At 39.8% G+C, this 14,247-nt stretch overlaps 1 protein-coding gene across 5 annotated transcripts in view; it reads left to right on the top strand.

Moving 5' to 3' along the window:
• The first annotated feature begins 149 nt into the window (after positions 1-149).
• The window catches only part of SUGCT (succinyl-CoA:glutarate-CoA transferase), a 337,147-nt gene continuing 323,049 nt past the window's right edge, over positions 150-14,247 (top strand). For all 5 annotated transcript variants that reach the window (XM_081932604.1, XM_081932608.1, XM_081932606.1 and 2 more), the window contains exons 1-3: positions 150-646; positions 8,358-8,409; positions 9,039-9,112. In XM_081932604.1, coding sequence (XP_081788730.1) covers positions 463-646; positions 8,358-8,409; positions 9,039-9,112 — 310 coding nt within the window. In that variant the 5' untranslated portion in view covers positions 150-462. The remainder of the gene's footprint in view (positions 647-8,357; positions 8,410-9,038; positions 9,113-14,247) is intronic.

Here is a 14,247-nt window from a genome sequence, read left to right as displayed (position 1 = left end):
TTCTAAGCCCTCTTTTATGCTTCGCCGTGGATGATGGGTCTTAGGATCGGATTGTTTTCAGTTATGGAGAAACTTGATGGACAAACAACCCATCTGCATTGGCATGCAGTTGCCTCAAGAAAAAAAATAGCATTTTTGCTCAGGCTTGCAGGCAATTCCATCCTAATGATACCTAAAATAGGTAGATCTTCAACGGCGTTTAAAAAAGGAAAGGGATGGAACCATTTCTTACCACACAGCTTCTAAGACATAGTTTCAAAGCTCGCGCTTGCGGCCTTTCACCCCCCCCACCCGTTCCCCGGACTTCCTCGCTTGGTTCAGCTGAACAAGATATCCATCACGTCTGCGCAGTGGACGCCTCTGAAGACTTGGTACAAGAGTCCAAAGATTTTTGGGCGCTGATGTCAGTCCTCCCGCAGTTTCGCGAGTCGGCTTCAGCGGTGGCCAATATCAGCTGCCGGCATGTTGGGGGCTAAGATGGGAAGAAGCAGCCGCATCCTATATCATCTAAGGAAAGGTCTATGTTCGCCTCTGGCTAGTGGCGTCGGCTCCTTTATCAATCCCCTGGCCTTCCCTCAACTTTTGCGACTTTCCTCCTGTTCTGGCAGTTTCAGGGGGCTGCAGCAGGGAAACTGCCCCCATCCAGGTAGCCGATTTTTAACGTTCTTCGTTCAGTCAAGGCATTGCCGAAGATTGTGATACGTTATCGTAAGGAGCTGTACACAGCAGCAGAGAAGAGCTTTAGAGAAAGCGTTCAGGAGAAACCTCATTTCGGAACCTTTCATTTGCAACAGAATATAATAAATTGAAGCAATTCATGAAAAAAAACCTTAGCTGTGTGATCGCTAGGGTCGGAAACGACTTGATGGCCCATAATTAATCAAATTCAAACGCGATCATAATTGTTGCAAATTTGGGAGCAGTTCAGCAAATCTTATCTTGGAAATAAAAATCTTTGGAAACCAAAATTTCCAAAGAGTGTTGGAGTTAGTCCTCTATCAGCAAAAGATAGGCTTTCTAGAAAAAAAGTCAGGGTTCTCTGCTTATTTTTTGTAGGTTATCACCTCTGAAATGTATGATGAGTGTAACTGGATATATCGAATAGAAAATAATGCTTCTAAAGTTGCTATCCAAAAATAACCTGCTATAACTGGAGAATTATTTCCAATTAAATTACAATGTTTTTACAAATTATATTAAATAGTGTATAGATAGAATGGCTTAAATACTCATTGCAAGAAAATAATTATTAATTATTTAGGTTTATGCCCAATTAAGTGACAGTAGATTAGCAGATAACTAATCTTGGTTGATCTAAAAAAGTGAAGGAAATAATTGTCTATACAGTATTTGGCTACAAAACCATTAATGAGATCCTAATGTTGTATACTAGTCTTGAGATCTTGGAAAAAAAACATCTGAAAAGAAGGCAGTAGCATGTAAGATGTGTCCATGGATTTATGTGACTTTGAAGTCATGAGCTGATTTTGGCTTGTGGGAATCTTTATAGCACTGCACTTTGTAATAGACATTACGAATAGTAATTGACATTTTCAACATAACTTGGTTATTAATTTTATTATTTTACTATTTTTTATTGCCATTTTTCCTCTATGAATTTAAGCAGATTACCTATAGGTCTCCATTTTATCTCTCTCCTGAACAACTGAGGCTGGGGCTTCTCTTGGAGACAGGCAGAGGATGCTTGATAATGGATTTAAGTGATTACCAATGCTGCAATTAAACCAATTCATTTTTCATTAATCAGAAATTTGCCTTATCGAGTCAGAAAACTGATTTATCTAAACCAGGATTCCAGCAGAATCAGAAAAGCTATGCAAGTCCTATGGTATGGGTCTTTACTAAGTCTACATATTATTCTTTTAATACAAAACTTCATAATCTAAGGCAGTGGTAGTCAACCTTTTTCTACCTACCGCCCACTAATGGATCTTTCTTGATGGAAAAATTTCCTTACCGTCCACCAGTTTTTGCGCAAGTGCGGAATATTTTTTAGAAAGGAGGGTGTTTTTAAAAAAAAGAAATGTACATACATTTATCTTTTTATTTCTACTTTATGCACGTTTATAATATTTTTAACTTTATAAAGTTTAATTAGAAAACAATAAAGTAAATTGAAATTAACTTTACTAGTGATTAATGAGATCTTTGAGTCCCTTTGGGGAGAGGGAGCGGTTTATAAATCTAAATAAAGTAAAGTAAGTAAAGTGATGCTGCGAGACTAAATATTTGATATCTGGTTCGATTTTCGTAAGGAACAAACAAAGGTCTGCTTTTCCTTTTTATCTCCTTTTTTTAATCTTCCTTAGGGCTATGTACAAAAGTAAGGCTGAGCTAGTTAGCCCACTTATTATTATTAGCCAACAACAATTCTCTCCTGCCTTTTCTTTCTCCTATTTTGCAACTGCTCTGCTCCGCTTCTGCCTGTCCCTGCTATCAGTTTCTACTCCTCCCCTTCCTCTTCCCACATGTTTTCTTGTGCACGCGCTTGCGCTTGCCTGCCCACTCGCACAAAAGGAGGATTTAACCTCCGAAATTACTAACGCACGCATTCTCGCACGCGTTAGTTGAAAAGGAGGTTTTAACCTCCGAAATCCTTAACACACGCATTCTCGCACGCGTTAGTTCAAAAGGAGGTTTCAACCTCCGAAATCCCCACCGCCCACCTGGAATCCCAAAATGCCGACTAGTGGGCGGTAGGGACCAGGTTGACGACCCATGATCTAAGGCCTACTGGTTTCATGTAGCCCCGAAAAGTGTTAGGTGTTTCCATGGAGTTTCTTCCAAGAGTTTCACTGAATTGAGATTTTCTAAATGTAGTAAGAAGTAGAGACTTATAAAATACAGATAGAATACCTGTATTAGCAATATTTATCTGTAATTACATTTAAATGAAAAACAAAACTATATTTGATTTTTTTTTACCTCCCAGTCAATTGTTTGCTGTGCCCTTGCTCCCTTAGATTATATGCCCAAGCATGTAATTCAAAAGCTGTGTGTATCTCTTGGCTTCAGAAAAGTTGGCTTGTTACATTTTAACAGTGGATCCAGATCTAACCACTCTTCTGGGAGGGCGTGGTTTATAAATTAAATAAAAGTTAAAGTTAAAGTTCTACAAAATCCATTCCCCCAATCTCCAATTTAAGGCTAGACCACTTATCATTCTGGAGAAGCAGAAATTTATGACATTTTCCACATCCTGCCCTTTTGTTGCTGGAAAGATGATCTCAGTAATTATATTGCTTTGCCTCAAAAGTAGTGTTTTATTCTGTCCTCTGTCTTGTGCAAATGCTTACAATTCCCATCTTCACCCCTGTCCCTCCTCTGTTCTGAGTAACTATTTTATACTGAGCTGTCAGTCTACTTGCTATGAAAAGCTGGATCTTTTCTTTTTTAAAAAAATTGTTTGGTTTCATTAAATGCTAGGTATTTCTTTGAGTATTTTATTCTTTTAAGAAACATAGAAGAACTTTGAAATACCAACTTTCTTGTGACTTAAATTGATGAAATCAACAAGATCTCCAAATATATTTCCCCCCCAAAAGAGAAAGCAATTAGCACTTGATTTTTTGGCATATGGGGGAGGGGGTAAAATCAGGAAAGTCCATCACATGTCTTCTTTTTTTATTTTTATTAAAAGAGTTTTGTACAAACAAATTTTCGCCCTTTTCACCCCCCCTCCACACAATATAAATCTCATACAAATGCTATACCCCCCCAACCCCCCCCGCAAAAATTCACAAATATTATACCAAACACTTTACCCCCTCCCCTCCCCCCATCTTAAAATAGATTACTCATAACCCCTCTCCTCCCAACAAACACTATATAAATTTCTCTTAAATTAATAATAACACATTGATCATTTTCTAAGCTAATTTAACATCTATAACTCTTAATATAAATTTCTCCTAGCCTGACAATGTTTCATTAGTCCCATCTTCTAATTTATTCATACATATATATTGCCCCACCCTCCACCCTAACCCTCCCCCACCTCCCCCACAAACCCACCCCCCTGACTTCCGCTGTATACAACTCTAACAATTCCAAACATCCCATATACTATTTACTCTGATCATCTATCGGTCTAAACATTCTTACCTAAAGGCTAGATAATAACTCCTAGTCTGGTATTTATTCTGTATATAATCAATCCATTTTGCCCATTCCTGTGTGTAATCCTCCTGTTTCTGAGCTTTTAAGAAAGCTGAAATTTTTGCCATTTCAGCTAACCCCGCCACCTTCTGAATCCATTGATCAATTGTCGGCAAAAAGTCTTTTTTCCAATGTTGCGCAATCAACAACCTAGCTGCTGTAACCATATACAAGGCCAATTTTGTTTCCCCTTTGGTAAAATCCTTAACTATACCCAATAAAAACATTTGTGGAGTGAATTGTATTCTTTTCTTAAATACATTCTGCATAACCCACCATATTTTTATCCAAAAAGCTTTAACCTTGTTACAAGTCCACCATACATGAAAAAAGGTAGCATCTAGACACCCGCATCTCCAACACTTTGGTTGAACATTTGGGTACATGCATGATAATTTTTTAGGATCTAAATACCATCTGTAAAACATTTTATAGAAATTCTCCCTTAAATTCTGTGACTGTGTAAATTTAACATTCTGAACTCATATTTTTTCCCATCACATGTCTTCTGTGTTATCATGGTCAAGGTACAATAACTTGCTATTACTAAGGCCCAAGTAAAGGAGGAGGTTGCAACCCAAAAATAATTTCTTAAGTTTGCTTCATTTCTAGCACTAAGACAAGCAGCTAAAAACTGCAGGGTGAAAAAGCTTCAAAGCTAATAGAACTATACAATAAAAATTTCCCCTTTCATATCTTTTGTTTTGGCCTTGTCAATTCAACGCCTTTTTTAAAAAAACTTTTTTATTCTTTTCCTTCTGTTTTCCTTCAGTTGAAAGAGTGGTAAGAAGCTTGGAAAATATATTTCAGTTTTTAAAACTTTTTTTTTCTTATTTAGAGGAAATTTTCAATGGTTGAAGAAAACCATGTTAAAAAGCTAAGGCAGTTATGAGTTTAAGAGCAATACCTATAGATTAGCTCAAGGCTCACAAAAATGTTTAAGCTTTCATAACTTTCAGATTCATTAATCAGATACTATGTTATGAAAAGCTGGAGGGAAAGCAGAGTTAAGGAGAAAAGATAAAGATGTTTGCAGAATATGGATTTCAAAATTGAAATGATGTATACTGGGGGGAAAATAGATTTTTTTTCCAAATGGATTGTATGTGTATAATAGAATAATTAAACTAAATTTAAGTTGTACCATGGTCTATAAGGATTCCAGATGGCATCTAGAATTGCCTCTGAATTACTAACATGAGTATGTATTCTTGGATTTTATCAAAGTTATGAGACAGATGTATGCAGTGGTTCAGTTTCTCAGGGGAAAAGGTACTTTGCAGTTGCATCACCATTTCACCAGAAAAAAAAAGAAGTTGACATGCATGCCTGTAACACATTCCAAAGTATTTTTCCCCCTTCAGATTTGTAATCCTGCAAAATTCTGAAACTCACCTCTGTGCTTAGGTGAAAGACATGGTTTTAAATTTTATGCTAGGTTGCAAAAAGAAAAGCCTATATCTTCACCCCAAAATAAAGCTACCTGTTTCACCTAATTTTGATTTTCTTCTGCCTACCAAAAAATACCCATTTTTTAAAATCTAACAATGAAAGTGGTTCTGAGGGCAGTTAGATTTTCCATTTTTAAAAAATGTTCATTTGCTGATACACAAATACTTAAATGTAGTAAACATTCTACTTTCTAAATCATACATTTCTTTATCAAATACTCCCTTTCTCTTAAAAGTCTTCGATAGGTTAGCCAATTTACACTCTTGTGCTAGAAAAACAATTTTGCCTCAACTTGTAAATAAGGTGCTAAAAATATTTAAACAGAAGAAAGCCTGACTATAGTTTTAACATAGGCACATGTAACAAAAGCTTTCCAAAGGGTGATATTATTGGATTAAAAACCAAGATTTCTCTGTAAAAGAAGGAATGAATTTTTTCAATACAAGAGACAATTGTGGTCAAAATTGGTAGAGGTTTTCCAGACTTTCGGCTGACATTGCGGTGAGTGGATGTGAGGAGTGGGACTCTGCACTCCCATGCTGAGTTCTCTCTGTTGGAGGGCTCCGAAAGGAACTAAAGCCACCCCGTAGGAGTGGTGAAGTAAAGAGGGGTGGCCGGCAGGTTGCAGAGAGCTGCAACTCTCCTGCTTGACCTAGGACTTCTTCTTTCTCATCCATGACCAGGCAGCCATCATGGCTGCCATGAAGCTGGAACAGCCAAGGTAACAAAAAAATGTGCAGGAGCAGTGTAAATGAATCGTGACTGGAGCTGGGTGAGAAGATTCCTTTTTTATTTAGACCCTAACTTTAAAAGAAAAAAAATCCAGGAAAAGGGACTCTTAGAACTATCTGTTAAAATGGCAAATAACCATAGAGAGAAAAATTCTCGACCTGAAAGAAGGGAACTAAGAGGAGAAAAGTTAACGTCCTTTTAAAACATAGAAAATTGAACTTTTAACTGGATAAGCGTTGTTCTGGAAAGGCATTATAAAATGCCAGAACTATCTACTTGAATAGTCGACTTTGCTAAATTGAATTAAATTTGGACTAAGAAATTTGTTATACTCAAAACAACACTAAAACCTAAGCTGAGGGTGCCATCTACTGGTGAATGGAAAATATATCACATCTCTACAAGCCTGCAAACTTTTAGATAAGAGAAATAAGCAACATCCATCTGGAGGACTGTGGTGATACTGTTCTACAATTATCTACTTTATGATTACTGGAGACTATTGTGAGAATAAGGAAGACTTTTAAATAAAGTAAAGTGACTTTTGATTTTTGGAAAGCTGCCTGGACTATTTAAATGGAATAGATTAATAATCCTGAGATGTAAAGAACTATGATTATTGAACTTTCTGAGGAGCAACATTGGATCTGAATATATTGTGTTTGGACTATTGAGTAAGAGTGGGACTTACCAAAATAAGACAAGATGCTCCTTCAGGGGGAAATGAGTGAGATTTCAAAAGAAATGGTGTTGATGTTTCAAAGCATTAGGGATATTATGACAAAGAATCACAGAGAGATGAAGAATCTAGTCGAAGAGATAAATGGGAAAATAGAAAAATCCTACAACTGATAATGAATGATCAAAGATTCCAGGAAAGAGAGGAGATAACAGAAAGAATGGAGGAAAAGATAGAACAGACAAATCAGTGAATAAAGCAAGGAGATTCGAAGGAGAAGAAGATAAAATTAATAATGACTGATGAAATAAACCAAGGGAAAAGTATTTTAATAGATTTAAAAATGGAATCGGATAAACTGGAATATACTTTTGAAAGGCAGATAGGGGCTTAGGTGGAACTCCGAAGACCTGTCATCTTAGCAGGGTAGAGATGGGAAAAATATTCAGACTGAATGGTGAAGATGCAGATGTTGATAGAGACAAAGATCTAAGAAAGGAGTATGGGAAGCAAGCTAAAAAACAAATAAGAATTGAAGTATTAAAATGGGCAAGAGATGATGGATAGAAAGGAAATATTTTTCCTTGATTAAAAACTAGAATATAGAGGTAGAAATAAGAATGTACACTTTTATATAGATGGAAAGATTGGAGGCTGAAAGATGGTATTATTATGAATGTTTAAATAATATGATTGGTACTAGAAGAGTGTATTGAATCATTGAACAACCCAATAATGAAGGACTATGTCTTAATATAAATGTGTGTTAACACTAGGATTAGTAATGGTGGCCTGACTAGAAGCCAGAGTACAGGTAGAAATAAGAAACGGAAAATATTAGCATATGTAATTTTTATACAATAGAATATAAGCAATAACTAGATGGAAAGACTAGAGGCTGAAATATGGTATTACTATGTATGCTTTAAATAATATCATTGGCATTAAAATGGAACACTGAAATATTGAATGACTACTTTAAAACAAACGTATATTAATACTAGGATTACATAAATTTGATTAATATAACAAATATTAATATTATTACCCCTACTTGTATCAAAATGAATATTACCCAAAAGCCACACACTTCATGTATGGATATTGATGTATATTTAAAAATAAAAATCCAATAAAACTTAAAAAAATTGCTAGAGGTTTTCCCTGATTCTGGTCTTTGCAGAAATTTGCTCTTTATGATGTATGTTTAAAACTTGCAAATTATGTTAATTAAGGGGAATATTTTTCCCTCCTAAAATATGACATCAGCCTGATAATGAACTGATTATAATAGCATTTTTCTATTCATAAGCAGGTGCTGATACAGTGAAGCCACTTGATGGTGTGAGAATTCTTGATCTAACAAGGTTTGTACTGCTTTGGATGTAGTTCAGAGAATTATTAATTTGTCTCATGCAAAGTCTTTGACAAAAATGTTAACATTTTTAGGGGAAGAACTATAGGTGTAATTATTTGTTGAAAGAAGATAGGAAATAATTAATGTTTTTTGATAGTTTTTTCCTTTCCGCCTTTCTTTGTATTTCTTCTTGCTCTTTTTCTTACTTTCCCTCCCTCCTTAATTTTTTGATTTGTCTTTTATTTTTGAGAAGATTCTTAATAAATTTTAAAAAATGATAATATTTTTGTTATTGCCTAGGTTAATTTGAATGGTATGTGTTCCATCCCCTTAAATGTTGCCATTAGATGAGACCTCAGAGATCTTGGTGGCTACAGCAGGCCTTTGGAACAACCTTCCACCTGAGCTCCCAGGGATCTCTAATGTGGAGGGACCTGGCACTTCCCCAAGTATTGAGCTAGGATGTGAGAGGATGCTTGGTTTAGTGCCTGGGTGAAGGGCTCTCTTATTTTTAGCCATGTTTTTTGGATTGTTGTGAATTGCCTAGAATAATTATAGAAGACAGATGGCCCTTTAAGTCCTATAAAAATACTAAATAAATGTGCATACATGCATCAATTTCATTATGAAATGTTGCAGAGTACTTGCAGGACCTTTTGCCACCATGAACCTTGGGGATCTTGGAGCTGAAGTAATCAAAGTGGAAAAACCAGGTAAAATGATTTTTTTAAAATATGAAAAATACTTATGGAATGACATTTTTTTACAAGTTCTAGACTATTTTAATTTCTCAAAAGAAGCATATTAAATATAACTAATGTTAGAGTAGGAGGGAATAGTGAAAATAAAATTATAGTAATATGATATGAAAATATGAATAGAGATTTTTCATTCTGTCTCAAAATTGGAAAAACATGGGATTATACAGTGGTCACAGTTCCACAAAGACTTAAAGACATTTTATCTCAAGGCTTTAAATATACAAAAAAATTAATATGTAAAAAAAAATCAAATAGAAAAATGCAATTCATCTTTCTTCAAATTTTTGAACCGCACAATATTTTAATAGAATACTAAAGCATTTTTATTTTGCTTTCTTAATTCAAGACATCTTAAAATCCCTGCTTTAAATAGAATTTTAAAATTTGTTAATATTTTAAAAATTGAACTATAATTTTTAACTTCTCTATCATCATGTTTTTCATCTGGAGTGAAAATAAATATGATCTATTCTGGTTGGAATCCCTGGTAAAGTGCTACAAATGATCCCAGTTATTGTGAGGTTATGAAAAGCAATGAGAAGGGCGTACTCCTTCTCTTATTGATTATCATGAATTAATTATTAGCATAATAATAGCATATTCAAAAGAGTTGATAATAATTGGCATCTAGTAACAACTGGAAAGCCATATATTGCTCATCATGGTGAAGATGAAATGAAATATATACTTATTTATATATCTAATATCATGTTTCCCCGAAAATAAGACAGGGTCTTATTTTCTTTTGACCCGCAAAATATTGATTGGGCCTTATTATTGGGGAGGGGCTTATTGTTTTGGGGTTGCCGAGTGGCTGCTCTCTTCTGAGCGGGCACCTGAAGAGTCAGGCACAGCCTCAGGGGAAAAAAGCTGTGTTGCACTGTCACAGAAGCACAACATACCAGCCATGAGGTGACCACGCTCATGAGCAGCCACCCGGCAACCCCCCTTTCCAGCCGGGCAGAGCTATCCCAGTGATATCCCAAAGCCTCTAAGCTGCATGGTGCTCTGCCCTCCCCCCTGCTCCCGTGGCTTGGGGCATTTGGGATATCCTTAGGTCAGTGCATGGCGCTCTGCCTGGCTGGAAAGGGAGGTTGTGTGAGCGCCTGTTCTGTCCCCAGCTTGTGTGCCTCCCAGCCTCACCATGCCCTGGCCCAGCTCTCCCTGCAGGACCAGGGCGCCGAAGCGGCGGTGCTCCAAGCATAACCTATTATCCAGCTTCCAAACTCCAGAGATCCACAGCCGAATCTTCCGGTAGCAGCCGCTCTGGGAGTACACTCTATGGTTGTGGGGTGGCTGCCGGCAGAGCGTACAGCCATAGAACGTATTCCTAGAGTGGCAACTTCCAGAAGACTCTGCATTCTACCTCCGTGCTTTGGAAGCCGCAGAAAAAACCATGCGGCGGCAGCGGAGGTGCTCTGGCTCTGCAGGGAGAGTTAGGCAAGGGCATCGTGAGGCTGGGAGGCGCACGAGCAGGGAGCGGAAAAGCCACTCGTGCAACCCCCCTTTTCAACCATGCAGAGCCCCATTCACTGACCTAGGGGCATTCTGAAGGCGGCAAGCCGCGGGAGCTGGAGGGCAGCGAACAACCGCTGATGCGGCTTGGTGATACCTCTAGGTCAGTGAATGGCACTGTGCCCGGATAGAAAGGGTTTGCCGGGTGGCTGCTTGGCTGCTGCAAAAGCACAACATAGCCGTTCGACTCTGAAGTTGTGCCCGGCTCTTCAGGAGCCTGCTCGCAAGAGAGCAACCACCCAGCAACCCCCCTCTCCAGCTGGGCACAGCACCGCTAACTGACCTAGCGGTATCCCGAAGGCACCAAGCAACACGAGCCTTTGCCCCCCCCCCCGTTCCTGCAGCTTGGCACCTTCGGGATATTGCTAGGTCGGTGAGTGGCGCTCTGCCTGGCCAGAGTGAGGGGCTTGTCCAGGGGGCTTATTTTCAAGGGAGGGCTTACATTTTTGCCCACCCGAAAAATGTGGCATGGCCTTATTATCACGACATGTTGTCTTTTTGGGAAAGCATGGTAGGTGACTGCTGTTTGTGGAAATAATTATAAACTTCCCCTTGATTCTGTCTGCTAAATTCTACATGCGTTATCCTGCATTTCAAAAGATGGCTGAATAATAGTAATATCTACTTTAGTTTTTTCTAAAATAAATTATAAATGCATGCACTCTCAACATGTTACCATATTTTTTGCTCCATAAGATGCTCTAGATCATAAGACACACCTAGCCTTTGGGGAGGAAAACAAGGAAACAAAAAAATCTGCCTCCCAGCCCCAGCAGGTGGCTCATCAGGGTTCCAATCTGTTGTGCCCACCTCTGGTAGGTTGAGTGACAGCTGGATTCTGGCCTCCCGCAGCTCTGCCAATCAGCAGTCTGGCGGACCAGAAACGGTGCTATTGCTGCCTCCTCTGTGTCTGCTGCCTCTACCGGGGAATGGTGGAGCCTTTTCAAGCATTCCCTGGTTATCGCCGCTGATCGCTGCCTGTCAGCAGTTGGATCAGCATCCCGGAATGCCACTGATCAACTGTCCCAGGCAGGAGGGATCGCTGCCACCTATTGCTGCCACTGCTGTTCACCATGCGAATGGTAGCGGCAATGAACAGAGGCAACAGGCGGTGGTGATAGGTGGCGGCAGTCCCCGCTGCCTGGAACAGCTGATCGGCGATATTCCGGGAGGCCAATCCAACTACTGATAGGCATGGTCGTCAAGTGGCAGTGATACCCTGTGGCGGCAATAGGCCCGGTCTGTGATACAATATTTGCTCCATAAGACCCACAGACATTTCCACCCACTTTTGGGAGACAAAAAAGTGTATCTTATGAAGCAATATATATATATATATATATATTTATCTGTAAGTTATAATCTATGTAGCACAGATTTTTAGAGAGATACATAGATCTATGTAGGATAGATATTTGTTTACAGCATTGCGCTGCAAATTTTTTTGAAGTTACTGTAGATCAGTGGTGCGTTATGGCCGGTACGCCCCGGTACGGGTGTGCCAGTGCCTGCTGGGAGCACCAAGTACCGTTTCGGTACAGTGCCCGCCCTCCTTACCTGTATTTTACCCAACTGGACCATATTTACACATGTGCATGGAGCATACAGCACCTGCGCAACGTTCCGCTGAGCAGCTGGAGCGTCACGGGCAGTGGGTGCGCATGCATGCACAGTGCATGTGCACGTGGTGGACGCCTGGCCCTGTTGCAGAATACTGGTTGTGACGGGATCCGGAGCCCACAACTTCTGTAGATCCAAAATTAGCTATAAATGTTAGGTTAGAAAAAAAACATTAAAAAACCAATGATATCAATGATCAGGGATGCTATTATTTTGTGAAGTCTTAAGAGCTGATTAATTGTATTTATTTGTGTTCTCTTCTATGAAAAACATTTCTATGAAGTGTTTCCTAGTTCTACTTCCCAGGCAATAGATGACTATACAAACTCTTAGGGCAGTGATGGCGAACCTATGGCACGCGTGCCACAAGTGGCACGGGGAGCCATTTGTCAGGGCACACCAGGCGCTGCCATGTCAGCTGGCCAGCATGCATGCGCGCGCTGGCCAGCTGAGTTCACCTTTTTAAAAGCTATTTTTCGCCTTCCCCAGGCTCCAGAGGCTTTATAGGAACCTGGGGAGGGCGAAAAGAGCCTCCCCCATCCCCCCCGGAGGCTTCAGGGACTGTCCCTGAAGCCTTCGGAACGCTTAAAACCACCCTCCGAGCAAACCAGAAGTGACTTCCGGGTTGCTCGGAGGGTCGTTTTAAGCGTTCCGAAGGCTTCAGGGACCGTCCGAGGCTTCCCTGACGCCTTCGGAGCGCTTAAAACGACCCTCCGAGCAACCCGGAAGTCCGGTTTGCTCGGAGGGTGGTTTTAAGCGCTCCGAAAGCTTCAGGGACCGTCCGAGGCTTCCCTGATGCCTTCGGAGCGCTTAAAACAACCCTCCGAGCAACCCGGAAGTCACTTCCGGTTTGCTCGGAGGGTGGTTTTAAGCGCTCCGAAGGCTTCAGGGAAGCCTCCTGACGGTCCCTGAAGCCTCCGGAGGGCCTCCGGGGGGTCGGGGGAGGCTCCTTTCGCCCTCCCCAGGCTCCTATAAAGCCCCTGGAGCCTGGGGTGGGCGAAAAAAGCATGTAAAAATGGGGGGGCGCGTTGTGTGCGCATGCACACTGGGGGGGTCACGCGTTGTATTATGGGTGCGGCACGCCTGCACTCGACCCCCCTGCGTTCCCTCCAAAAAAGGTTCGCCATCACTGTCTTAGGGTAACTTCTGTAAAGGAATACAGCACCTGTTTTTAGTTTTCACATCTGTATTTAATAAATATTTTTGCTCTGGAATGATTAATGTCCATGTGTTGCTTATCAGAATTCTAGATATTGAAGTAATTGCTATAAGTGTTTATATCATGCCTATCTGTTATTGCAGAAGATTCTTTGCATCTATCTATCAGTCAATCTATCATCTATCTCAAGGGTGTCAAACTCAATTTTGTTGTGGGGGTGGGATGTGGCTGAGGTGGTCATGGCCGACTGGGTGTGGCCTGAGGGAGTGGCCAGCTTGACATCAATTGCATGGGCTGGGCGGTGTTGCAGAAGGAATCCAGGAATCCAGGATGGGCTGAATTGATGCCGGCTGGACCCTTACCATGTCCATTACGACCACACAGGCCAGTCCACCCACATCGCCCTGAGCTTGACACCCCTGATCTGTCTGTCTGCCTATTGTGTTGTCTGTATGTTTGCTTCTCTGTATATAAATGTGTTTCTGAGCGATACATCATTTTCTAGGTACAGATCTAAAGATTCAGTATGTATCTTTTAGAGTTAGCACTTTAGAAACAGAAATGATTGCTTACTTTTAGAACTTCATTTTTACTAGAAAACAGCATATCAAAGAAGGCTTTAATCAAGTCTGATCTTGTTTGGCACAGGAGAATTTTGTGTGGGTCATTTTGAAGTATAATCTTGAAGACTTGAATCATAAGATGAATGCAGAAATATTTTCTTACATAATTACATGCTTTTCTAAAGAGGTTATAATACTTTTGTATTATAGTAGTAATATCTTTATATTGT

Source organism: Natrix helvetica, assembly GCF_964273705.1.
Source record: "Natrix helvetica genome assembly, chromosome: Z".
Classification (NCBI taxonomy): domain Eukaryota; kingdom Metazoa; phylum Chordata; class Lepidosauria; order Squamata; family Natricidae; genus Natrix; species Natrix helvetica.
The sequence above is the reverse complement of the archived record's forward strand: the minus strand, read 5'-3'. Positions and strand labels throughout refer to the sequence as shown.